At 40.1% G+C, this 27,895-nt stretch overlaps 1 protein-coding gene and 1 long non-coding RNA gene across 3 annotated transcripts in view; both read left to right on the top strand.

Moving 5' to 3' along the window:
- Positions 1-1,130: 1,130 nt before the first annotated feature.
- LOC109282881 (uncharacterized) overlaps positions 1,131-27,895 on the top strand; it is a 72,584-nt gene continuing 45,819 nt past the window's right edge. The window contains exon 1 of one of the 2 annotated variants that reach the window (XR_009459129.1): positions 1,131-1,218. This is a non-coding gene — a long non-coding RNA (uncharacterized LOC109282881). Of the gene's footprint in view, positions 1,219-11,430; positions 11,493-27,895 lie in introns of those variants that run through there. The other variant, XR_009459130.1, reaches the window with a different exon arrangement.
- Positions 14,827-25,229, top strand: LOC132247742 (uncharacterized). Its single transcript, XM_059720830.1, has 2 exons — positions 14,827-23,943; positions 24,669-25,229. Exon 1 carries the CDS (start codon positions 18,030-18,032, stop codon positions 18,933-18,935), a length of 906 nt encoding a protein of 301 aa, XP_059576813.1. The 5' UTR covers positions 14,827-18,029; the 3' UTR covers positions 18,936-23,943; positions 24,669-25,229.

The raw sequence follows: 27,895 nt of genomic DNA, 5'->3' as shown, positions 1-27,895 counted from the left end.
ACAGGATACATTATTTGGAAGGAGAATGCACAGATGATACTAAAATAGCTGTTTAATCATCCATTTGCTTCAGAACATGAGAAACTGCTTGGACACATCTAGTACTGACCTCCACCAGAATATAAAAATACATAAAACCTGAATAAATGATGAAAAAACATTAGCATATGATGAAACAACTTATATTGAACAGCTGGCTCCAAATATATTGCCCACTGATATTAATTTGCAAGGCTGAATTAGTAGATTGCTTAAAAAGCAGCTTTAATTAACCAAGTGAGGTATAAAGGTTATACTGAAAGGGGGAGGGAGGGTTGGAGGGAAACATACCATTAGGTAAAAATAGAGGTGGGATGATTAGGCCAGGCAGAAAAGTGAAAAACATTTTTAATTACAGCATGCCAGGCAAAAAAAAATATTTTTACAGGTTTTTTTCTGAAACAGACATTTAAGTGCTCATGTCTTAAGGGGCACATATGTCAGTCTTGACACCAGATAACAAGGGCTTGCATTTTCTTTCTCAAGTATTTATATGACCTCTCCCTCTGTAGTATCTGAATGCCTCAAAATCTTTAATGAATTCATCTTCACAACTCCCACTGTGATACCTGGAAGCACCATTATCCTTGTTCTAAACCTGGAGGACAGATGCCCAGAGAAAGTCTAGTGGCGGGGGAGAGGGGGGAGGATCCAAGTTAATTTTTAGGCTTCTCCTCCCAAAATTGTGATCCTGAAAACTGCTGTTTAACTGACATAAAACCCTAGAGGTATTTTAGGTATATCTTTGACACTGAAGTCCTTCTAAAATTCTTAGACATCTAAAATTTTGTTTCTGGATATGTCCAGAAGCATTTCATTCTTTCCTGTACTGAGCAGCTTGGAGGCAGACCCTGTTAACCATTGACCTGCCCAAGTGATGGGTACTCAGCCATGTAACTGCAAATGTATGTACAGTTTGAGATCCTCTATGATCATTGTGAGTGGGCAGGAGGAAGGCCCTCTCCCTTGTAGCCCAATACTTGCCCAGGAAGTGGGAAACCCCCACCTTTCATATATTCATTGGCTAAAAATGCTAAACAAAACTTCAAAGGTTCTGTCAAACTTCAAACTTCTCAATTACCAATCAGACACCCAGATGCTGTAAATCAGTACAGTTCTATTGAGATAATGCCAGCTGAAACTAGGTAGGAATCAGTTCCTGCTCTATGAGAATCTGAAGTAAGTGTGCATTTTATTTGGTAGCACAAAACAAAAATTATCAAGCTTGGACTGACAGGAGTAGTGCTAAACTGTCCTTAGTAATTCTACAGTTTTGTAGCTCAAATACTATTCAGCACTATTGACTTTTAGAGACATTTTTGCATTAAAATTAATAGGACACAAGTAATCTATTAGGTATGGTTATTTAATATAAACAAAATATATTATAAAAAATTGCTTATGTATAATATTACAGTTTCCTGTTTAGAAGACGTATATCTGTATCCCTAGTGAGTAATCCCCAATGCATATTTACTTTTTGTGACAGTGGTAAGACATCATATGATTGACTTTCTCTGAAAATACAATACATTGAGACGTTTTTTGAATTTTTGCTGTGATTCATTTTCTTGATTTTCTTTAATTTACTCTACTCAATAAATCATCATTTTCTGGAATCAAAAAGTATACAGCTTAGTGAAGAATGCAGGTAAATTGAGCTTTTATAAGTAGTAGATGCCTTCTTTGTTAAGATTCACTGAGACTTTTTTCAAGTTAAATAGAAATTGTTGGAATTTACCATTTTGCCCCTACGAAGGTAAATTGTTCAAATGGATTAAAATCAGAATTGTAAATCTATATGGTTGAAAACTATTTATATGGCATGAGTCTCCAATGAGAACAATGTCTCTTGTTATGTTATTTTCTCCTTCAATAGGCAATCTTTAAAAATATATATATATATTTTATTTCATGGATCCTTTAAAATGTTTATGGTACTCAGTTTGGTTGATAAAACTATATTGATATTTATGTTTTCTAAATCTGTGCACTTGCTTTTGTTACCCATAACTGGACAGCATTTGAAAATGAATAATTCATGTCAAAATTAAATAATCTAATCAGACAGACAGAAGTGACACTTCTGTCTGATTTGGTTACAGAAAGTACTCTATAGCTGTGACCAGACATAATTGCATGGCGTAGGCTGCTTCAAAAATGTCTGGTTGGGCAAAAATCTGAACCCCCATTGCAGGAGGGGGTTAGACAAAGATGTTTCAAATCAGAGCAACTTCTGTAACTTGTGTCTGCACTGCCTCCCAGTTTGTCACTGTTTTTGGAATGGGATGGGGGAAAGGGAGCAGAGGGGCTCGGGATGGAAGTTACACATAAACTGGTTTAAGTGATCAGAAACTGGTTAAACCTGTAACAGAACACAAGTTCAGTGTACATAAAGCAGTTTCAAAATGGCTGAAACCAGTTTGAGATAAACCTGACTGAATGTAGTATCAGGTTTAACTGATTGAGCTCAAAACAGCTTATGTAACTTCTATCCCAGAACCCTTCCTGGTTTAAGTTAAACCACAGTCCCCCAGCATCCCGACATGCTGTCTGGGCTGGGCAGGGCTCTCTGCTCCAGTGAAACAGGGCTGGCCTCACCCTTCTGCTCCCTAGCTCGAGCAGAGACAGGCAGGGATGGGGGCCTAGCCAGATGCTGGCCCTGGAAGGGAGCAGGGAAGACATTTATTCTCCCATCTCCCTCCCCTATCCCACCAGCACAGACCTAGCATACATTTCTCCACTGGCTGCCCCAGCGGCAGGGGTGTGGCCAGCCCGGGCAGTAGGATGGAGTGAACTGGCCAGGGAAGGGTTTAATTTCCCCCTCCCTGTCTCACCGGCATAGACCCAAGTGCTTCCCTCTGGCTGGCATGGCCCCTGAGGCAGGGGGATTATTCCCCTTTCTGTATCTTCTGCCCCAGGGGACCACAGCTGGGGTAAGCCCACCCCAACTGCCACCACTCATAATTCTCTGTGTGGGGTGAGTGGTGGGATAAGCCCCCTCCTACCCCCTCCAGAGTCAGGGAGGAGGGGGGAATAACCCCCCCTCCCTGCTGCCTCACCTAAGGGGGCTGCTGACCAGCCTCTACCCACACCCCCACCCTGCTGCTGGAATGGTGAGGGGCAGGGCCCTTGATGGGAGCAGCACCCCCTGTCATGGTGTCCCAGAGTGCAAGCCTCTTCCCAGTGGTGTGCTGCACTGTGGGGTGAGGAAAGCTGCAGCGGATGGCATGGGATGAGCAGTGGTGGTGCTAGGGGAGTTTGGGGGCCTATGGCCACAGTTCCAAGTCCTGGTACTGCTGTTCACCCCCCGCAGTCCACAGCACCTCTGATGCCCACTCCTACCCACAGTGCAGTGCCTCCACTGGGAAGAGGCTTGCGCTCCCTGGACACCGAGAGGGAGTGCTCACAGTATGCTGACAGTAAAGTTCTGCCTGGTCCTAGCAGTGAAAGTGATATGAACAGCTAAGTTACCATGAAATTGCCAGTACAGTTAGGCTGGCACATGTTGCTTTTGTCACTGAGATGTATGGGAAGGGCAAATGGCTTCTGTAACTTACTACCTATGATAGCCATGTGCATTTTCAATAGTGTGATCCGCCTGCCTTTTTAAACCTGGACAATACTACTGAAGGATGTAGTAGCAGAAAGGGCAAGTTAGTTTGCTAGACATCTGAAGGCAGAACTTATCTGAATGTGAAGTGAGAACATAGGAGGCCAATAACAAAGGGCTAGGGAACCCCTGTTAGTTAGGCAGAAAAAGTGTCACAGGTTAACTGCAAAAGGTAGTAGGTGCTAGTAGCACATAGGTGTCAGAGCCTACAAACAGAAGAATGCTGGGTTGCTGACTGAGATAAGTAGCAGAGCCTGGCCCCTATTATGAGGTCAGGTATCTAGAAGAGGGAAGAAAAAGGTCATAGAAGCCTGAGCCAGCACTAGAGGCTCAGAATGGTCCTGATCCTGTGAGAAGAAAGAATTCTCCTGAGCACCTCAGAGAAGTAAGCAGTTTTGTACTATAGTTGTTCCTCTTTAGAGTTTTAAGTTCTGACTTGTGAGCAGGGAGTGACTAAAAGTGGTGATTTTGTATGCGACAGGTGGAAGGCTGGGGAGGCACTCCATACCATAAGAAGCCAAAGCCAAGATAGAGTCCTGCAAAGGTCTGGGACTGAGTGGGCTGCATGGGCTGAAACTGAGACAGGGCCAGGGACTTAGTGAACAGGTAGAAGCGGTAAGGACCCAGGCTCTGGTGTGTGGAATGAGATGAAGCCCACAAGGCAAGTAAGTGATCAGTGAGCTGACACTCAGACAGGGATAGGTGCCCTGGGGCAATTTTGCAGTTGGGGACAGACCTGCAAAGGCCAGGGCTCATTGGGCTTGGGGGCAGGACAGTGACCTCAGTGAGCTCAGGTAGGGTGAGAAAAACTGATAAAGGAAAGACATGTGTGGCATGGACATGGCTATGAGGGAGGCTTGAGACCACAATTAGGGTCTGAACCAAAGAGGCAGGGCTGATAGGCCTGCAGTAATGAGGCAGAGAAAAAGAGTAATGCCTTCCTCAGAGACTGGGGCCAAAATATGGTTGCCCAGGGATTTGTGTATGACTTCCCTACACCATGCTCCAAACACTATACCACCAGACATTATCCAGTTCCCTTTCCAGACCTTTTGGCACTGAGCAAAACAGAGTAAAGTACCCAAGGCTTACTGAGGTCTCCGAGAGTAGCTTTTCATAATTATTAATTGTCCATCAAGGAATTCCAGGCAAGCTTAGGGCAGTGGCCCAAAAGACCAGCAAGACAATAGGGTCAGAGTGGCCTCCAGGGGATTGTCCTCTAGAGGCAAATCCTCTCACCAGTGATAGTGGTTAAAAAAATAATAGGTCCCTAAATCCTGAAAGTTTACTTTGTGGTAATTTTTTTGAATTTTGCAAATTTTGAAAAAAAAAATCTTCCTTTTTTTTTTTTTACCAGTTTCTGCATTAATAAGTGATTCTGCATACCAAGACAATACAAAGTAAATGTCCATGCACTTTTAGTACAATATTCAGTGGTAAAAGCTATTTTGCTAAAGTAAGCTATTATTGGAGTTAATATTTTCTAACAATCAACTCTAGCATTTCTTCCTCCATATGCATGAACTTATAACTTCATTGAAGATAGTTGGTATTTAACATGTAAACAGCTTTGTTTTGTAACTGATAACTATACTCCACAAAGACTTATGCACATGTTTTATTTTATGCATTGTGAATAGTCTCATTGAAATCAATCTTACTAGTTTCATAGTTAGTTTCATAGTTAGTTTACATTACTGGTATGTAATGCAGAGAGGGTGATTATCTGAGATTGAAGGTGTAGATACTAATAGGGAAAGCCTCTCATTTTTTAACTAGCCTTATCAGAAACAATGTTGTATGAGGTGTATGCTGGTTGGAGAGAGCTGGTTTGGAAACAGAATTAAAACTGCAGGGTAGGAGCTTTTCCTAAATCTGTTGTTGCCCTGAAAATTAATCTCAAAAGTTCTATTCCTTCTGTAAGAATGTGGAATAATGAATAGGGAGCTGATCTTGCTCAACTTCAGCTCTGTTTCACTATTGGCTATAGTGAGCAAGGGAAGCAGGAGGGATGGAAAGAAAAAGGAGATAGTTCTCTGAATGAATGTATTTCCCTGTCTTGTAATATTATGCCGGCAAGAAGAGTGAGCACTGAAATAAAAAATGGGCCAATATTGGGGATGTACCAATGTACATGTATTACATAAATTCTTTAAAAGAAAAAAAAAAAAAAGCTTCACAATCTTCCAGCATAAAATTAGAATAATTTCATCTACCTCTCATATTATAAAGATATTTTTCCAGACCTGTATTTCAATTCTATATATACTATCTCTCAGTTTTAAAGGTGAGTTCTAGATGAGGCAGTGATATTGGGGTTAGTATAAATAATTTGTCAGCATTAAAGGGAAACCATAGTGAGCTGCTGAAACATTGTTAACTCCTGTGGTGGCTACTGAAGATCCACAGGGGAATTTGCCGGTGAAAGAACAGCTCCTATACTGGGAGTTGCAGAGCTATGTGGAGGCATCTCATCTCCATTCTACCAAATCAAAAAGTTGTCTACATGGGAACACACAGAAAAAATTAATTTGAATTATTTTTTTAAAACTGAATTAAAGGGCATTAGGTCTTTGAGTGGGGTTTTTCAAAGTGACCTTAATTCAATTTAGCTTGCGTTTACTTTGGAAGTGAATTAAACTAAATCAAATTAAGACCCGATCCATTCTAAATGGTAATTTCTACAAAGGGATTTAATTCAGTTTAAGAAAGCCATTGTATATTCAAACAAATAATTTGGATTAACTTCCTCATGCACCTCCATGAAGAGGACTTCTGACTATAACATTTCAAATACAGAAAAAATATAAGGAGCTTTTATTCATTAATTCTTATTTGATTATTCACTCACCACACATTTCATTTTCAATTTTGGCAAATTTAATCAACAATCTCTTCGTTTCCCGAATTTTTTGTATATTAAAAGTATCTTCACTTCAAAATTTTTCCACATTTTCTCTTCATATAAAAGCAATCTTTTCCAAAACCTATGACCAATGGGAACATAATAATCCATTTTCCTCTTAAATCCTAGTGCACACTTCCTGAATATCCTAATATTTGTTTTAGTAATAAGTATTCCCTTTACCATGTGCAACCTTAATTTGGAAAGATCTAGACCTGAAAATGAAAAGGGCAATAAAGTAAAAGTATCTCTATTGGATTTCATTGCTCAGCTTGCAAGTTAACAGAAAGTTAGCAAATAGTAAAAGCCAATGTATTTGATTAAGTTCTCTGAATACTTATAATCTAATATATGATAAATAGCATATGGAAATACATCTGTTTGCTTAAAATATGAATTTCAAAGCTGACTATATCTTGTTTACGACAAATCTTTGTAGTTGCCAAATTTTGTGCAGTTTCATATGCAAATAAAGTAATGTGATAATCTGAAGCTTTTGAAATAATTTCCCAATTCTCCTTCAGTTTTACATATTCTACCTGATCTCTTTCCAGATCTTCTTCATTCAGTTCCTCTTCTGATCTTCTCTTATTCCCTGCCTCTTCCTCGCCCTACATATAAACCAATTGTCTCTCTCTTTCTTTTTTTCCCCAAACCTCACCTTCTGTCATTTTTCCTTCTGACCCTGCTTCTTCCTCTTTCCTGGGACTCCTTATTGGTGAGATGAGGCAAGGAGGCTGCTGTACTGCTTGGAACCAAGAACTTCAAAGGCCCCTGAGTAGTCACTGTGAAAAAGAATAAATGGGTCCTTCCAGATGTACATAGGAAAATATGACTTGAAGGGATCTCCAGTCTCCTGATATCACAAGCAATCATACAATAAATATAATATCATGTCATATAAATATTTGTCCAAAAGTGTCCACAAGTACATCCATTCAAGTCCCTCACAGCACAGCCACAAAGCATGTATCCCCTGCCTAACAGAGGTAGAATTGTTACTAAAAAAAACAAACCATAACAACCTAAAGTAGCAGAGATAGTAACAGGGGCAATGCTACTACTTTGGGCTTCCACAATGGCAGGAAATCAGTTAAGCAAAATAAGCCGGTGAGGCAGTGATGGCCACACCCCACATTAGACATGGGCCACACTCCACATTAGAAAGAGGAAAATTAAATAAAATAAAATAGCCCTTAACAGTCCTTGCCAATCTGACCTGGGAGACAATCCCATCCTGACCGATGATTTGAGGATCAGTTTAACCCAGAAAACATGAGCACGGCTCCCTAGTCAGGCACTTAACAGGTTTTTCTGTACTATGGTAACAATAGGACTGAGGATCTTTGGATCACAGTCATAGGCTTTAAGAAGTAAGAAGAATACGTCTCAAATGCTTAGATGACTTCTTACAGGATTATTATTCACTCTTTTCTGTTGCAACATTGTTACACTGAGCATTGTTTTGCAAGATCACATTTTGTTTGAGTCACTGTCCACATTAGTAGGTCACAACAGCACATGCTTACAAAGCAGCGGTTTTAAACATGTCCTCACTGCCTTTTTCTTTTCTTTCTTTTTTTATTTATATATTTCTTTATTTTTTTACATTTAATTAAGGCTTCCAGTGACGGTGAAATTATTGGTCCTAGAATCATCTCCGACAATGCCTGAAAAGACTGTTTAGAGTGACTGTTGTGCAGTGCTGTTAGCCAAGCTACGGAGTAAAGCACCATTATTATATAGCATGTGGCAACGGGTTTGGTGTTCCAATAATTATATGAAGTTCTGAGTTTGACATGGGAGACATTCAAGTAAATGTCTTGCATGCAAAATAGCTTGGGGTTTTAATGCTGCTTATTAGGAAAAATGCAAAGATTTGGATATGAAATATTATTTTCCCATTCTAATTCATATTCATAAACACAAAAATGTCTTTTTGCTCTGTCATTAACTTTTTTTTTTTGGCATGGCATAGTTTTAGTGGTAAAGGAAAATGTGATTTTTATCTCATCAGTACAATAATGCTGAACTACATCTGTTGAAGTCTTTCTTGATTAAATTCATCAAGAGCTAAACATGGCTTTGTTTTCTCTGTTTGCTTTTTAGAATATTTTTGTTGGGTCACAAGTTTAATTTGACAGATGAGCCTTCATGATACTAATTACTTCTTTTCAAATTGTAGGCCTAAGGTCTAAATTGCTAAAATTGAGCTCAATAATACAGGACTGCAGATCTACCATGTAGTTGAAGAGACTGGAAAAAGACAGATTAGCAAGTATGAATTCTAACCTTGTGAGTTGCTAAATACATTATTTCTCTAGCACCCTTGAAGATATGATCCCAACATCAGTTAACACTGAGGTTAAAGTTACTCAGTTACCTGTGTAACTGAAATAAGAATTTGGCCCTGAGTTTCTAACTTACTTGCTGTAATGAGCTGCTTCTTAACATATATGTAAAGTAACTTATATAAGAAATCATAGGAAACTAGGGCTGCAAGGAACCTTACAAGATGATTTAGTCCCTTGCTCAGGTAGGATTGTCCCTAACTAAACCATTCCAGCCAAGTGTCTGTCCAGTCTGCTCTTGAAAATTTCCAAGAATGGAGATTACACAACTTCTCAGGGAGCCTGTCCCAATGTTTGATCATACTCAAAGTAAGGAAGTTCTTTCTAACTGCCAACCTAAATTTCCTCTGCTGAAGCTTGAGGCCAGTACTTTTAGTCCTGTCCCCTATGGCTACAGAGACAAGTCCATCTCCATCATCACTGTGATGATCACCTTTCAAGCTTGTTGTCAAATATCCCCTCAGTCCTCTCTTGCCCAGATTTAAAAACCCTTGCTCTTTCAGACTTTCCTCATAAATCTTGCTTCCCTGTCCCCTAAAGATTTTTGTAGCTCTGTGCTGGAATGCATTCCAATATGTTCACATCCTTTTTTAAATGTGGGGCCCAAACCTGAGCACAGTACTCTAGGTAAGTGTTGAATAAAGCAGAAGAATAACTTATTTTAATTTGCAAGTGACACGCCTCTTAATACAACCCTGTATGCTATTTGCTTTCTTTGCAACAATAGCATACTGCTGGCTCAAATTCATCATCTACTGTAGCACTATTGTAGCCTACAGTAGGCAGCAGATTTACCATAAGCCCCGAGCCCTTCTCTGCAGAACTGCAGCCTAGCCAGCCATACCTCAATCTGTATTTGTGCATTCAATTATTTCATCCCAAGTACAGGACTTTGTACTTGCCCTGGTTAAATCTCATCTGATTTATTGTGGACCATTTCTCCAGGCTCTCCAGGTCATTCTGAAACCTAGCCCTGCTTTCCAGTGTCTGCAACTCCATCCAACATGTTGTTGTCTACTAAGCATACACTCGATCCCATAATCCAAAACTTTAAGGAAGAAGTTTAGCAATACCAGATCCAGGACAGACCCCTGGGGAACCTCACTTGACCCCTCCTTCCAACAAGATATCGAGACATTGATGACTACTCAGATTGGTCTATGACATAAGAGCTCAACATTGTGATGTCACAAAGAATCAGATTAATTGAAAAACTGATCTGAAAGACTAAGTCAGCTGTTAGCACAGATCACAGAGCTGGCAATGCAGTTTAATATCCTAGATATGGTATTATGATACATCTCCTGTCACCAGATTTGGTGTTTAAATATTAGTTCAAGCTGAAATGAGTTATACAATGAGTTCTAGATACACGCCCCCCCCCCCCAACTATACTGGTGAAATATTTTTCAATGTGATCCATGACTTCCACAAATAAAGTAGGGAAAGAATAACTCATCAAAATTATGCTTGGGCGTGCATTGCTGGACCGAGGCAGAAAGCATGGAAAGATGTTCACTTTCTCTGGAGAGAGTCCCTGATCTCTCGGGAGAAACCACAAATGTACAGAAGTTCATAATTTTTCTCCCCGAGTAAAAGAGACCACTCTGGGAGAAAATAACTCAAGAACAACCTAAATAAAGTGGCTCCCCAGAGAATACTTCTCGGGAGACAAAACTTCTGTATAGGCAGCAGATGCAGAGATGACCTCTGCAATCCCAATGTACTTTGTTTTCTTTCCTCCTGTCTCCCATAGGGTGAGGGAGAGTGTGCATCAGTCTCTCCCAAGCAGGAAGGAGAACATGTACCCTAAGTGCTTCAGACTAAAAGCCCCATATTAAAGCACTTATGGGGTATGTTTTGCTTTTGGCTTGTTCCCTGCCTGAATCACCTGGGTGTGTGGAAGCATACAAGTATAATACTCCCTGCCCAATCTTAGCTGGGCTCAAACACAGCATGGGGGAGGGAAAAGCTTATATGACTCTTCTGTGCATGGTACAGACCCTGCCCCCAGCTTCCCTGACCCTGCTGATCCCTGACTACATTGATTTAAAAAATGCTTCAAAGCTTTCTAGGCTGTGTGCTCTGTGGAGCTCTGGAAGCCCGGCATCCACACTGCAGGCTCTTTGCTTCTCTGTCTGAACTTCTGTACAGGTCAGGTTTTTTTCTCAGGAAGATAAACCTGGGAGAGTTGATCTGGATGATTTGAATGTGTATAGGCAGGCTCAATCACCATGGGAAGTAAGCAGGGTGGAAAACGCATAGAAGAAAAAGAAAGACAGATTGTAGAATATAATCTAATTAAAAGCTCTGAAACAAAGGAAAATTACATTTTTGGCTAATAGAATGCCCCAGGGTAAGGACAGTACTACTTACATTATGTTTGTTAATGTACAGATCTATAGGAATACATTAGGGTTTGGAAGAAGAAAAGTGATATTTAGTTTACCACTTCACTCCAGCAATCAGATGTGCTACAAAAACCCATGCAGAATTTCTTTTACGTCTCTATTTCTGTTTAGGTTCACAAGAGTTTTTTCCAGTGACTTCAATGGACTTTGCAACAAGACCCCAGATGCAGTAGGTATGTTCTACTGCCGGAGGACTTCACCCCTTAGTCTTATTAGGTGTTGTCTTTAGCCCAGTGTCACTGGGCATCTTAGAAGTATAGTCATATCAATAGAAAGGGAAAGGGGATCTGGGAAGAAGGTTATAGCACATTTGGAAATAGAAAAATTAAGAGACAGATGATCTCAACAGTTTTGTTGTCCTTTTGTACTTGGTTAGACCATAGGAATGGGCTTACCCAGAATGTTCTATTACTGTTTTACTGCTCTTTTGCTTGCCTCTTGAGGGCTACTCTATTTATAGCACTTTCCCACTAGTCTGTGAACTGGCAAGGTATACAGAGCTCTATTCTTTTGAAAAAAATAGTCTGTTCAGAATAAAGAAGATATGTTTTTCATTACAATGAAACTCATTAGGAGAGTGTTTACATCTCTTCACAGACAGTTTTCTTTAAGTGAAAAATAGTGACTGAACCAATTGTGGGCAAAAAATCAACAGGTAAGGGGTTACTTAGAAGACAGATGTGGGTACAAAATACCGATGTGATAGGTCAGAGTGTAGGGAACCTCCAAACTTCCCCACCAACCTCCGAGTCTTCCTTGCACCTGGAGAAGAGTAACAAAGAGCTTCTTTATTTGGTAGTGGTTCTGTGACTACTCCATAGCTAAGGCCAAGAAAAGAGAAAGGACACAGGCCTCCTAGGCCAACCCTGCTGAAAGCTGACCAGCACAAAGTCAGCTACTCTGACTTTCAGCTGTGTTACTGGATTTGGCTCTAGAAGAAATAAATGCAGGTGGGTGATTGTTGTGGAGATTTACTAACAACATGTAACTACAATTCAGCCTGGAACCTTACAATTTCACTTCTTATATGGGAGGGTGATTTAATGTTTGCTGCTTGGCTAACTCATACTGGCTGTAGAAAACAAAAGATGATTTTAATTTATTGCTCTAGATTATGTGGGAAAGATTAACAATACAATAAAGTGGCCAGACTGCAGTGCAAACTAAACCAAAACCATGAAATATTACCCACATCAAAAATAGGCTTATGAGTTTTTTTAAAAGAATGTTGATGACTATTCATACAGCTTATTTACTTGACATATATGTTAATTTGTCTAGCAGAGAATCTATAACATACGTCCACAAGTGTGTGTGCATTCATAAAACTGCATTAGGCATATTTTCTTTGGCTGACTAGCCAATAATGATTTGTAAAAAGTGGAAAGCAGAGTCAAGTGACTCTTCTTGAAAATGTTGGTTTTCTTGTATACAATCCTGTTGAACAGGGTTAAGAGTTCTGTTATATTTTAATGTAACTCCACTGCCTCCTATTTTTATTATGCTATTCAAAATGTAATGCTTCTGACAATATCTGCATAACACAAATAAAGAGCCAGATTGTCAAATGGTGTAAAACAGTATATCTCCACTGAAGTCGAAGCTAAAAAAATCTAGCCCCAGATACAGTAGAAGAATCATTGATAGGTTTTATCTAAGTCTCTTGGGTATTGCATATTTTATTACACTAATGCTCCTTACAGTAACTATCATATTAAATCAGAGTTTTAATATTATGCTTCACAAATAGCATGAAACCTAGTGTATATAAATCAGGGCTCTAAATTGAAATTTTAACGTGAAGATTCATAAACTAACATACTAAATCAGAACTTTAAAATCTAAGATTCACTAATAAGAACTTTTACATGCAGCATGCATAAATCAGGGCAATATACTTGATGTTGAAAGTTAATGTGAATAAATCATAATTCTGGAAGTTAATGTTAATAAATCATGAAAAAATGCATTATACTTAGGTATTTCTCTCTCTTCTTTGTTTTAATGGGACATTTCTTCTATTTTTCATATAGCAAGTATCATCCTTTGCGAAGTGTATTTTAAATACTTGCTCTTTTACACAGAACTGTTAGTAGGATACAGAGCATAGATGTGTTTCCACATGAAACAGAAGCCAGATTTTAATGGAGTAACATGGATATAGACCTACAAAAGACTTGGCAGTAAGCTCAAGCTAAAAATGAATTGGCTGGTATTTGAGGCATTATCTCATCAGTACTGAGTGACACCAGTGCATGCATTGTTACCGATGTGCCTTCCCCCAGTAGACGTATGAGTGCAGGACATAGAAAAGCATCAGTTAGAACAGTTTCTTTGAGGGGGGGTTCTCCACAGAGAACCAGATTTGTCCCTCAATAACACTTACTTTTCCTCTCCCTCTGTCAGATTCATTTCTTTCCCTGTGCAGACTCAAACTTTAAAGTCCTTGCCAAATTCTTACTCAAGCTAATGAATTTTATCTGAATAGGAGCCTGGATAGTGGCTGAGTGAAAACTCTAGGATTTGGGCCCAGATATTTAGCTTAGGTGACTAATTCCTATTGATTTCAATGAAAGAGCCTAGATACCTTTGGAAATCTAGTCATTGGCTCTTACTGTCAACTAGCTGACACATGTTCTACAGATGGACCATAATCAGCATACATACTATACATCTGTGCATATATTTCACACAGGTATTTTGACTTTTTTTGTTGCTATTAGCTAGCAGACAGAAATTGCCCACAGATGCTTTGAGGGAAGGAGGGAGAAAGAATAAGAGAAGTCAATTCTGAATGAATACACACAGTCAGCCTAATTCTCTGGTGTATGAGATAGAAAAGGAGACAGATGTATAATTGGGGAACATTTCCAGACGCATTTTTAAAATGTGATGAGTGCTTATTGCAGTCAATATTGAAGACTCATTCTATCTGGAACAATGCAGCTTGCAGCATGAGACATGCATCCATAGGACACAGTGACTCTTGGACAGTTTACACACAGAATTTACTAGACACAATTTCTGAACTTCCAGTATATCAAAAAGGTCTTCCCTTACATGACAAAATATCCCTAAACCTTCAAGGCAGGAATATTCCACTAAAAATTCAGAAGGAAATTAAATCAGCCTAAATAGTTCTTCATTTTAATTCTTTCCAGTCTTATGCCTATCTATTATTTGTTAAATGCCTTAGAAGTTGAAGTGGAGAAACAGTACAAAAATTGTTTGTGAATATTGGTTTGAATTCAGAAATGAAATGTGAGTCATCTATATTCATGACTAGAGCTGGGCAAATAATGAAGAAAACTTGTTGAATAGTTGATTTGAAAAAAAATCAAACTTATTGAATAAATACATTTAGCAAATAAATTTATAAATTATTTGTCCAGGTCTTCTTTTAGAACAGAATTGGGTCTTTTTCCCCCTCCCCTGTCTTCATAGAAATGAGAAATGGAAAGTAGTAACTAGGTCATCTTGTCCATCTTTTTCCATATGCAGGATTGTTTTCTGCATAATATTCAGGAATAACCTATCAATATAATTCCCTTCAAATTTGGAAGAGTCCAAGCAAAAAATTGTGTGCATGTAGAAGAAAGAAACATCCACTTGGGAAGCCAGCAAGTCACCACAGAGATCTTCTGTGATCCTGCTGGATTGGGAGCTGTTTCATTTTGGGAGAAAAATGCTGGCTTTCCGCTCAAGAGAAGTTCTGTGGAAAACTCAGCAATAAGGAATGAGTTCCAAACAACAGCAAGTATTCACCAAAGAATCAGAGGCAACATCAACTACATCGCTAATAAGTTTCAGGCTACATGTGATTATAGTGCAGAATTAGTAACATGTCTTCTTTTGACCTAAATCAGTGGTGCTCAATCTTTTCATGTGCAGAGCCAGATAAATAGTACCTGGTTCCTCCATGGGCTGGATCCAGCCAGTAGACACAATATGCTGCCTGGGGCCCATGCAGCAGAGTCCTATCCAGCATGAAAATGCAATACATTATGTCTAGATATATTTTTAATAGTTTCCTAATAGAATGAAAAGTCAGATCATTAGTATTGTGAAGAACTAAGCTACTTTACACAAGGCCTATGTCAGTTTACAAAGTTCTATAGCTTTAATACAGCTTTTGTACTAGGCTGATTCCACAAATTTGAGGTACTCTGCAAAGCCAAATTCACTGGGCTTCCTAGCTACAACTTTCAGTGTGCTACCTCTTCCACTTTCCCTGCCCCAATTTTCCATGTTACTCTAAGTATAGAAAATAGAAGAACATATCCAGAACAGCTTTGTATTTGTTAGAGAGTGAAATGGGAATTTTGTAATGAATGGAGGGTTAGTGCTAAATAAAAAGAGGACACAGCCTGCAACATGTTCCAGCCAAGTTCAAGGAAAATATAGCGGCATCCTGATTCCCCCAAGGATAAAGATAGCTTACTACAGAGCTCTCAGTCAACATGAATCAGCTCAGTACTCAACAATGAGCATGGCAGTAAGCAGTGCAGTAAACATCAGCTAGTATTTCAACCAGCCCCCTGTGACTTCTGGTTTGGCAGTTTCATTTGGACCGGTCCTGTCTTTGTACTAATGTTTTGCTGTTCATGGCACTAAACTTGATTTTTCTCACTGTTGTGTACAATATAAATATGTTTGCCCTGTTACCTTATATGGGTCAGTGGCTCCAACAATCACCCATTTCTAGCAATACATTTTTAATCAAAACAAAGCCATAGCTGCCAAAAACTATTTTTTTTAAATCTGTATATATAATAATGGATGAATGGAAGGAAATATCCTCAATTCTTTGGGGTCTAGCTCCAGTGAATGACTCACAGGCAGAATCCCCCATGGCCCCCGTCCTTGACCCCCAGCATAGCTGGGAGGTAAGTGGGGCCTGCAGTGGGTGGGAATTAGACAGCTGTGGGAGGCAGCTGAGAAGAGCTAAGGAGGTTCATGCCCTCATCCAGCTCCTACTTGGCCCAGCCCCCCAGGGAGCCATGTGACCAGAGCCTCATGAACAGAGCATGCAAACAGGCATAGTCCGGGCCCAGTGCATGAGTTAACATGAGAGTTCGCACAGGAGGACGAGCAGGAGGGGCATGAGGCTCTAGGTGGTGAGCCTGAAGAGAAGGGTCTGCACAGCAGTAGCCCAGACTATTACCTGCACTGTGGTGGGGATATGCCATGCCCCAAAGATCACTTCCATGACTGGGCCAGCCCCCCACCCTCCAGTACCTCCAAGTCCTCCACCCAGGTGAAACCCATAGTTCTGGCCTCCACTAAGATGGTGCCCTTGGCTTTCATCTGTGGGAGCTGCCTGGCATAACTGCAGACACATGGGATCAGGAGCAATGACACTGCCCCTTGTGAGGTTTGCTCCATATTGGAGTCTCTGGAGTAAGGATAGGGGAGCTCCAGAGTGCAGTGCAGAGGCTGCATGCCATCAGGTGTAGTGAAGAGGAGATTGACTCCTACTGCCAGGCTCTTCACCTGAAGAAAAAAGAGGGAAGAACTAGGTTGCCTGCCAGGACAAGGGTGGACAAGAGGAGCTCCCATACTGTCCAGGCAGGGGTTTGGATGAAGGTTGTCTTTAGCCCCGAGGCTCATTGCACTAGGGTCACCTCCCCCCTGGATCTCCACAACAGGTACAAACCCCTTGCAGCACCAATAGAACCAGCAGAGCTGCCAGCTCCTGCACGTGAGGAACAAATGCAACCAGCTGCCATCCCTAAGAAGAAATGCAGAGTGGTCATCATGGAAGACTCCCTCTTGAGGGGGACAGAGGGAGCAATGTGCCACCCTTATCCCTTAGCCTGCGAGGTCTGCTGCCTCCCAGGGGCCTGTATCTGGGATATAGCTGATAGGATCCCAAAACTTATTCAGCCCTCCAACTACTATGCCATGCTCCTTATCCATGTGGGCACAAATGACATGACTCAGAGCAATCCCAGCCAGGTTATAAATTACTACAGGTCTCTGGGAGCAGCGCTCAAGGGGTTGGGGGTGCAGGTGTTTTTCTCCTTGATCCTTCCAGTTATGGGTCATGGGCTGAGGAGGTAGAGACAAATTGAAGTAGTGAACAGAAGGCTGTGGCGCTGGTGCCATCATGAAGGCTGCAGCTTCTATGACCACAATCCACACTTCAGAGAGAGAGGTAGCAGTTTGTTGGGAAGGGATGGCCTCCACCTCACTCCATTGGGAAAGAAGCTCTTCTCAGCCAGAATGACTGACCTGCTTGACCAGGCTTTAAATTAAGTTCGCCAGCAGATGGGCAGATAACCACCAGTACAAACCCCAGTACATGATCCCATAGGGATAATGGAGACCTGGTGGAACTGCACCTATGACTGGACTACAGGTATAGACTATAGCTTGTACAGGAGAGATTGTGTTGAAAGAAAGGGTGGGGATGTAGCTGTCTGTGAAGGAGCAGTACACTTTCCTACAAGTAGAGATTGGCACCCAAGGAGGGTGACTTGAGACCCTCTGGGTTAGAGTACAACGGGAACATGGTGAAGGGAATATAATGGTAGGAGTCTACTACAGACCTCCAAATCAGGAGCAAGAGCTTGACCACGAATTTGTTAGGGAACTGGCTGAGGCTGCATGCTCTCAGTGCATGGTTGTCATGGGAGACTTTAACTACCCGGACATCTGGTGGGAAGAGAACTCAGCCAAATCTGATCTGTCACAACTTCCTCACATGCATGGATGAGTTCTACCTGTCTCAAGAAGTTTACGGGCTGACAAGAGGTAAGATGCTGCTGGACCTAGTACTGGCCAAAGGGTATGATCTAGTCAGCGGCCTAATAATTGAAGGGAAGCTGGGAGACAGTGGCCACGAGTTGATCACTTTCACTATCCATCGCAAAGCTGGGAAGTCAGCCAGCAATACAGAAATCTGCGACCATAGGAAAGCCGACTTTCATAAGCTCAAGAGGCTAGTTGTTGAGACCCTGAGAGGCCACGATCTGACAGGGAGAAGAGTTCACAATGAGTGGTTGCCCCTTAAGGAAGTGATCCTTGAAGCACAGAGGAAGTCCATTCCAGCCTGTAGGAAAGGTAGTAAAAGGGCTTGGCAACCCCCTTGGCTCAATAGGGAACTCATGGACTGCCTGCATCTGAAAAGGAAAGCTTATGAAGGATGGAAAACAGGAAACACCACTAAGAAGGAGCATTCAGAACTAATCTGCACCTCTAAGGAGCAAACTAGGAAAGCCAAGGCTGTAACCAAAATCCAACTGGCTACACAAATCAAGGACAATAAAATGTCCTTCTTCAGATATGTGGGAAGTCAGAAGAAAATCAAGGGCAACATTGGACCCCTGCTAAACCAAATGTGGCAGCTGATAAATGACACCCAGGAAAAAGTCAATCTGCTTAATGATTACTTTGTGTCAGTCTTTCAACATCCCAAAGGGACCACCCTGCCTGACAAGATACAGGATCACCAGGGCAAGGGTGAATATACGCCCACCATAGGTATAGATCTTGTGAGGGAACACCTTGAGAGTCTGGCCACCAACAAATCAGCTGGTCCAGATAGATTGGACCCAAAAATGCTAAAGGAACTGGCTGACATTTATAGCGCAGCCACAGGCAAGGGTATTTGAGAACTCATGGCACTCGGGCAAGGTACCTGAAGATTGGAAGACGGTTAATGTGGTGCCTATCTTTAAGAAAGGGAAGAAGGAAGATCCAAAAAACTACAGGTCAATCAGTTTGACCTCAATCCCTGAAAAGATATTGGAAAAAATCATCAAAGAAATCATTAATGGCAGGCTAATGGAAGGCAACATTCTGAGGAATAGCCAACACAGCTTTGTTGTGGGTAGGTCTTGCCTGACCAATCTCATTTCCTTCTATGACCAGGTGTCACATCACCTGGACAAAGGAGAAGAGGTTGATAAAAAAAGCCTTTGATCTGGTGTCCCATGATATCTTCATGGCAAAATTGGAGAACTGCGGCCTTGACAACATTTTTTAGCTTTGTTTCTTACTTGTTCCCACTTTTCCCCTCATTTCTTGCATGCTTCAAGACAGACAAAATTTATATAGGAAATGTGAATGAAGGAGGTAGGTTGAGTTCTGTACCATTGAAATCAATAGGTATTTTTTTCATTGACATTAGTGGTTGCAGAAATAAGACAGAAGTTAAGAAGATCAGGGACAGTATTCCATGTGATTTTGGGATTGCACTCTTCTTTTCCTCTTTCCTTTGTTCCTCCTCAACCTCACTGTGCCTCTGGCAATTTATAACCTTATATTATTATCCCTTGTTTTTGTGAGAAGTTTTAGATAGTATTTGGGTAGCTGAAATTAAAAACATTTGTGAAAAGTTCTCCTTATCTTTTATGGGTTTTAAATAATGTATTATTGTTACATATTTGTATTCCAGTAATAGTAGCATTTTGTCTATTTGTATTAAACTAGTGTCATGTCACTGATGAGAGTTCCACTGATGTAGCCACCGTACAAAACACAGAATAGACATAGTCCCTGTCTTAAAATACTTTTAATCTAAGATGACAGACAAAACAATGGACACTGAAGATGTGGAAAAATAGGGTGAGGTGGTGGGGAATGGACACAAGAATACCAAAAGCTTAAGCATTTCATTTCCTTTGGGCAATGGGGGAACACATGGATGGATAGGTGGACAGACACTCAAAACCAGGGGAAATTTCCTTTTTTTTTCAACAAAAATATTCATCAAAATGTTCTTTTCTGAGAATGAAAACACTTCTGAATGACAAAATTAACTAATGTTGAATCGCTGCAAGCCAGGCAGCTGGATAAAAACTTTTCCTGATTTCTTTCTCAGAGAAGACAAGAAAGTTAGTGAAAGCCTGAAATACCTCTTGTATGGGCAGTTTTATGAGGCTGAGATCCTGAATCAAGACAACATGTAAGCACAACCTCAAATCCAGCCTTATTAAGGGCAGGATGTAGCATTTGCCCAGGGAATTTTTCCAGAACCAAGGCCCAGAAAGAAGCTCGCTTTTATGTTTGTTAATTTGGACACTTGAATTTGCTTTTCGGTGGGTTTTTTGGTTGTTGTTATTTTGATGATTTTTTTTTTTTTTTTTTTACTTACCATAAAGCAATAACTATAATGTCAAAAGAAAAGATAATAGAGGCCTATATTCTCTGTGGGTGCCAACGTATTTAAAATGTCTATCTAGACTACAGTGAAAATCTTGTAAGTCAGGGGGTGGAAATTCCTGCTGGGAGCACCTGTGTTGCAGAGTCTCTGTTGCTAAGTGCACTTTTCTTATTGCAGAATATAAAGCAACTTTTACTATTTAACTCTTTCATGGTACCCTGTTTATGAAAGTTGTAAATGAGGTAAAAAAAAAAAAAGAATAATGTAAGAATATATTTCAGAATGAAAAATTCACAGCTCATAACAGATGGCTACTCTCTCAACCAAATTCATATGATTGTTAAAATCAGACTCTAGACCTTAGAGCTACAGCCTTACCAATCTTCAAGAGTAGAGAAGCATAGAGTAAAATATAGACATTCTCAAAACCAAATAAGCGCACTCATTCTCAATCAAATTACATCCAGTATTAGATGGCACAATCATTTTTAGGCAGGTCTAACTTAAACAATGATTTCAGCTGGACATCATTCCATCTACATTAAAATTAAAAACCCAACAAAACATATTCATTTTCAAGTTAAAATCCCTGCATTAGTGTTAAAATGGTGATTAAGAGTGCTATAAGGTTGGAGAATAAACCATAATGCAGAAGGAGCATATCTAGGGAGTGAGGAAATTAAAATTAAGTAGTAGAAAATGTAGGCTGAATACCATAGCATAACTAGGGGAGATAACAGAACACCAGCCTTAGGCACCAACTTACATGGGCACCAGAATGATACCTCCATCCAAAAGTCTTTACCATGGCAGCCACATCCCTGTTCCCAGTAGTGTACTTGGGGTGGGGGGAGTGAATGGGTCACCATGGAAGGTCCCTGGAGGGCTCACACCACAGGGCTGTGAGCCTGGCCTCCAGTTGCAGCAGTCCAAGCTACAACAGCAGTGCCAGTTGAGTGCAGATAGCCAGGGCAGGTACGATACCACTTCCTGCTCCTCTCCCACTGCCCCCCAATCTCCAATCATTGGACATAAATCCCGCAACTCTGCCTCCCTGCCCTGGGTATTTGAAGATCTCACCTCTACCTTCCTGGATAAATATCAGGAAAAAAGCTTTTTAACAACAAGATTTGAAGATAATGGAATCCTTTCCAGGAAAAGTGATAAAAAGGACACAGTCCCTGTTGTAATACGTATTGAAATTATTTGAAGGCATATTTAAGGTATAATATTGACTTGATCATCCAGTTCAGTGCACTTGGTACAACTTTCTAAATTGTAGAAAGATTTACCAGGACATAGTATATGCATATAGAGTACCTTTCTAGATTATATTCACATCATTCTCCCTATCTAACAAATGTGTTAGTTTATCAAAGAAGATCACATCTGGCACAAACTCTGATCATTCTTTCATCTTCCAAATACTTACAGATTGATTAAATTTTGTCTAGGAATGTTGTTTGATACCAAAATCAGGCTGACTAGTCTATAAACCGCTCTTTTTTTTCCCTCTTTTTCAAGATGGGCACTCTATCAGCCCTCTTCCAGTCCTCTGGAAGTTTGCCTATTATCTGTCTTCATGCAATGATTTTTGCCAGTGGTTCTGAGACTTCTTTAGCTAGTTTCTTCATCATGTTGGGATAAATTCTTTTCCAGTCCTTCTAACTTAATTCAATTCAAATTTGTCAAAAGTTCCCTCATGCATTCTTTGCTTATTCTGAACAGTAGCCCTTTCCTTTATTTGTTACTACCCATTTTGCCAGTAGCCAGTGGTATGGTCTCAGGGATTTTTTGTTGTCTATAAGGACTAAAGCAAAGTAGTCACTGAACAGATGTGCCGTGTTTGTGTCTTCTGTTAACTGGTAACTTTAAAGAGCAGAACCACTGCCTCTGTGACTGTTCTTTTCCATATGACATATTTGTAGGGCCTCTTGTTGTCTTTTAACATCTATTGTTAGTTGCAACCAATGTTTTTCCTTTGCTTTCCTGGTTTTCTCCCTATTTATACTATTCTTTTATCTGCTTCCTTACAGTGATGTGCCTACCCTTCAGTATTTTTTGATTTTCCAAGAGCTTAAAAGCAACATATGTAGCTACATCAGTCTTTCCAGAATGCCAGCCTTCCTGGATTCATGTCTTTTAATTTGTCTAATTCTGTGAATTTGTTGAAATTTGCCTCGATAAAGTCCAAATTCCTTGTTTTTATTTTCTTATTTCCTTTCTTAGAGTTATAAATTCTCTTATGTTTTGAACAGTTTAAAACAACCTTCAGGTTCACTGTTGGGTCAGCCTTGTTGGTCAGAACCAGAGTCAGAGGTACCCCTTGATGTTTCATCAACTTTCTAAACTAGAAAATTGTCCTTTATGTACTTTAGGAACTTGCTGGACATCCCGTACTTTGTTGTATTTTTCTTCCAAAATATATCAGGGAAGTTATAACCCCTAGTACTACAAAAGCATGTCATTTAGATTTCCTTATTGCCTGTTTCAAACATGCCTCATCTGCTTCATTTTTTCTGGTTTGCTGATCCTCACATTAACATCACTACTGTTTGTTTTGTAGCAAAACCCCCAGGTTTTTATTTTTTTTTAACTTAAAAATACATTCCCTCTCCTTCCCCAACCATTTCTGATTTTCTCTCTGCCCTCTCTATCCCTTATAATTACTTGTAAGTAGTCATAGGTAAGATAAGTTCTTGTATGCTATTATTGTAATAAGCCCCTTTATATATTGTAAATAGTGTTCTGTTACGTTTGTATTGATTTTTATTGTTTTATATAGTATTATATTGTATTCCTATTGTTTTTCCATTGGTTTTTATTGTTTCATATTAATATTGTATGGCTTAGGCTGGTGTCTGTAAAGTTAACCAAAGTATTGTCAAGTTTCCATTTTGTGATGTCAAGCCTCCATCTTGTGTCCCCTGCCTGAGCATACCTTATTGTATAGTATGTTGCAACTGTGATGCATACCTAACCCTCCTATGTAAATTGGTTCCCAAATAAATGGGAATGAGCGAGGGTGTTTCAGGCATAATGGTATCAGGCCTCTGCTGAATGACCAGTAATGACCAGACCATCAATTCATTCAACCACCCAGCCATTGCCTTGCATTGACTCACCTAGGAACCACAGACCTCACCCAGGAACAGAGACAAAACGCAACATTTGAAAGATAAAGAACCTACAGGAACCCAACATTTGTAAGACAAAGACCCTACAGAAACCAGCAACCCCACCATTGTATCCCACCAGACAATGAGGAGACCTGGACCTGCACGTATGCATCTGAGCAGGACTGTTCCTTGCCTGAGTATGTCCTTCCCATAGGAGACACACCCTATAAAAGGAGTGGTAGAGTGTGTCCTCCTTGGGATGCCTTCTCCATCTGAACCAGCACTATGCCATGTCACTTATCCACCCAGAGGCCCTACCAGCAACACCCCCCTGGACAACACCTTGCTGGAGAAGACCCTGACTAGCCATCGAGGATCAGCTACAGCCCAGGATAGGTAGCTATCACCCAGCTTTTTTCCCCAAGCAAAGGACCTGAACTCTGTCCCTGCATACCTTGACTTCAATCCTTCTACCAAGCCTTTTCCTCTCCTGCTATCTTTGTGTGAGCATGTGGGAAAGAGTGTTTGTGTGTGCATGTGTGCATGTGTGCGTGTGTGTGTGAACCAATAATTTTGTGCTCTGTATAGTGCATTACCTGTTTAATAAAACTGATATTTTTGGAACCCTGAGTTGGGTTTGTCTTTCTGCAGTCCCGACCCTGCTCTAATCTCTGCTCCCTGTCCCTCTGACCCTCGTCCAGTCTCTCTTTCTCCCCACCTTCTGTGCCGGCTTCTACTCCACTACCTCTTACCTCCAGCTCCACCGCTTTTCCTTGTTGCAGCCCCAGATTTCTCCCTCACCTCTGCCCAGGGCCCCAAGTGAACCCGAGTAATGCTGGGGCACTGTGACCCCAAGTAACCCCGAGCCCAAGTTACCCCAAATGCCCCTTAGTGTTAACACACATCCACAGAAGTGCGTGTTTGTATATGTGCATGTGTGTATGAGCCCATAGAGTGTTTGTATAGTTTGTGTGTGAGTATATAATTTTGTATCATGCCCTCCTGCCTAACAGCACAATATTGAGATCCTGAGTGTTGATCTGGCACGTGTCAAATCAACAGCTTGTTTGTTTGTTTGTTTGTTTTTTCTACCTTTATCTTTACTTATCTATACTCAACAGATATACCTCTCACCTTCTTGGATCTCAGAGCAAGCCCTGCACCTGCTTACCAGCCAAAGTGTCCCCAGTCTAAGAATGTGTGTATAGAGCTATGTGTGGCCATTCTTCCACTCCACAGAATGGAGAGAGCAGCAGGGCAAAGCCCCCTGTCCACTCTTCAGACAGAGGCCTCTGGTATGGGAAGTGACAGTGAGCAATGAGCATCTTCTCCTCAGTTTCTCAGGACTTTGCCCTGCTTCTTCACTCCTCATCTGGACCAGACTGTGCAATGCCCCTTGTCCATTCCTGTCTGCTGGGCAGACCTCAGTCTGGGGAAGCACTGGAGGCATAACTCTGCTTCTCCACTCCACTCCAAACCAGACGAAGAGGGGGGAGTCTAGACATTCATTCTTGCAAGAATATCCTTTCACAGGGAGATTTCCCAGATGTCATCCTGAAAGATCTTTCTCCCAGAGGAGGCATATTTCTCCTGGGAGAGATTGAAGGAATGCTTGTATGAGTACAGCTTCTACTAGGGAAGCACTAATTTTCCCAGTAGAAAAATAAACACTTGTATGTGTACGTGGCCTAAATTCTAACTTGTTCCTCCTATTCATTGGTGAAGAGAGTTTGTAAACTGCCCCATTTTTCCTCTTGCATCTTTTAGCTCTATTATGCTTTCCCATCCTTTCTCTGTAATTAAACCTAATTCTACCACTCCTCATCCATTGATCCTATATTCACATTGGCCAGTGGGTTTTTGTCACCTTAGGACTCAAACTTGAAGGTCTCCTCACCATTCATGGTAGCTTGGACTTCAACCCCTGAGCATATAATAGGACAGGTTTGGGCTGATTATGTTGAATGCTGCACTACTACAATTTATCAGATATCAGAATTCAGTTTATATTGATTAAACCTAGAATAGGTCAGCCTACATATGCTCAAATCTTGTCATGATTTCCACGCAGACACAGCCTATAGTACCCAGTAAAGGTGCAGAAAATATTAACTATTTTCAATAAATATATTTTTTTTAATTCCAAGTTCTTGATATTTCCCCCTATATTTTAATCAAAACCCTCAGCAGAAAAAATAATAAAAAAAAAGAATTAAGAGTTTTCATAAAAATTCCATCCTTAGAACTTGTTTACTTAAAAAATTCAAATGAATTCTTCAATCCAGCAATGCTGTGAATAATCTCTTGCCAAGTTCTCTGGCATACCTCTAATTATTTTTTTGATCCTTAGTACTCAGTGGGTATGCCTATGTGAGATGCTGACTGCACAGTAGTAACAAGCTACTGCGTAGTCAGAGTCACCTGAAAGCCATTCGGCAATGCTACTGCATTGCTGAAGTACTAAATGACTGCACAGTCAGCATCTCATGTAGATGCAAGCACTGGGAAGCCACATAAGGTCTGTTTAATGACCACAGAGCAGTAGAAAGAATTCACACAAACCCCTGAAAAAAATTACATGAGATTAGAAATTATAGAGGTGCTCATATTGACACAGGGAAAACTTCATGACACCTTCCTTTCAGGTTCAACCTGGGGAAAAACAGAGCACTATATTATTCTTTTCCTCTAAAGGATTTGGGGATTAGAGATGGGGTGGGAGTGGAGGGAGAAATAGTGTTTTATAAATATTAAATAGTGTTTTATAAATAAACATCTTGTGAAAGTCATTGGCTTGCAAAAAATGAAATCCTATGGATGTTGGTTTGGAAATGCTGAAAAATGCTTATGTTTAGCTACAGATATAGCATGGGACATAGGATATTAAAGAACATATAACAATAAATATAACAAGCAGCAAACAATTTGGGAGATATAGAAACATGTCATTTGAAGAGCAACATTAAGAACTCAAAGAAAAGCAAAGACAAAAAGAGCCAATAAAGACCTCAATGGAACAGTTAGTCTAGATGGAAGTCTCTAACACCCAGATGCTGGTGGAAATTTCCATCATCATAAGAAAACCTGAAAGCACAAATTCTTTTAAGGGTTTTTTTTATAAACACAGTCAGAATAACATCAGTTCATCTATCATCCATTCTTCTGATGGCATCTAATTCTGTACAGGAAATGGTTTAGATCCCAGAGTCGATCAACCTCTAAGTTAATAACAATTCAGTTACATATTTTTATAAAGGAAGAGGCAGGGAGACATAAGAATTAAAAGAAATAATGAAAAAGATTAGATGAATTTCCAGTAAGTCTCCAGATATCCACCATTAAATCAACATTAATAACTGATATCAAAACATAAGCAAATGATATCACAGAATACCTCATGAGATTGAGTTAATTTGTATGAGATCTTGAATGATAATTATTACAATATGAAAATTCACATACAAGGAATGCATTTGGAAATATAGTCTTCCATTTTTCTTAACAGTTAAGGGAATCATATTATTTTATAACAACTTTGTTTTCAAATGAAATAAGATAGAGTATATGCTTGGAATGCATTTTGCATATAAAATCAGACAATAATGTAACTCATGTTTCTATAGAAATCCTGAAGGTTTTTTGGACACAAACTGCAAGCAATGTTATATATTCAGGCAATTATCTTAAAAGGACTCAACAGTTCTTGTAAGAATAAAACACTTTTCTTGCAAACGTCTTGATAAGGAGAGGTTTCCATAAAGTCATACGCTGTTACATATATATATATATAATGTAACAGAGTATGACCTTATGGAAACCTCTCCTTATCAAGACATTTGCAAGAAAAGTGTGTGTGTGTGTGTGTGTGTGTGTGTGTGTCTGTGTAACTTCCTGAAATAACTAAAAAAATTGAAAGGCACCAGTCAACAGGATTTCATTGTAATGACACCTGTCTAATTTTTAATGCTTGCTGAATGCTACAGTAGAGCGAGCTCAATTGGGAAAGTCCACACTTTGGTTCATCTTTTTGCTTACATGGAATTCCTTTTTATTTCAGTTTTATAATTGATTATGAATTCTAGCTCTATAAGTTGTAACCTCCCTCCCTTCCCCCCCCCCCCTTTTTTTTTTGCTGCACTGAAATGTATGCCAATTGGGGAGGTGGGAGGGGGAATCAACCACTCATCTTTCAGAGTTCTAATATTTTAATATATTTCTTTCAGAAATTTTGTCCCTCAGATTATTTTACTGAAAACATTTATTCCATCAGGGTTTACAGGCATAGCTGGTCAGATAGTTAAATAAATAAATTTACTACCAGAGGACTAGATTTTTAGCAGATGAATGT

Source organism: Alligator mississippiensis, chromosome 1, assembly GCF_030867095.1.
Source record: "Alligator mississippiensis isolate rAllMis1 chromosome 1, rAllMis1, whole genome shotgun sequence".
NCBI lineage: Eukaryota > Metazoa > Chordata > Crocodylia > Alligatoridae > Alligator > Alligator mississippiensis.
The sequence above is the reverse complement of the archived record's forward strand: the minus strand, read 5'-3'. Positions and strand labels throughout refer to the sequence as shown.

What these genes read in the sequence shown, in the direction of transcription:
- LOC132247742 (XM_059720830.1), top strand. Translation starts at nt 18,030, where the DNA reads ATGGATGAGTTCTACCTGTCTCAAGAAGTTTACGGGCTGACAAGAGGT.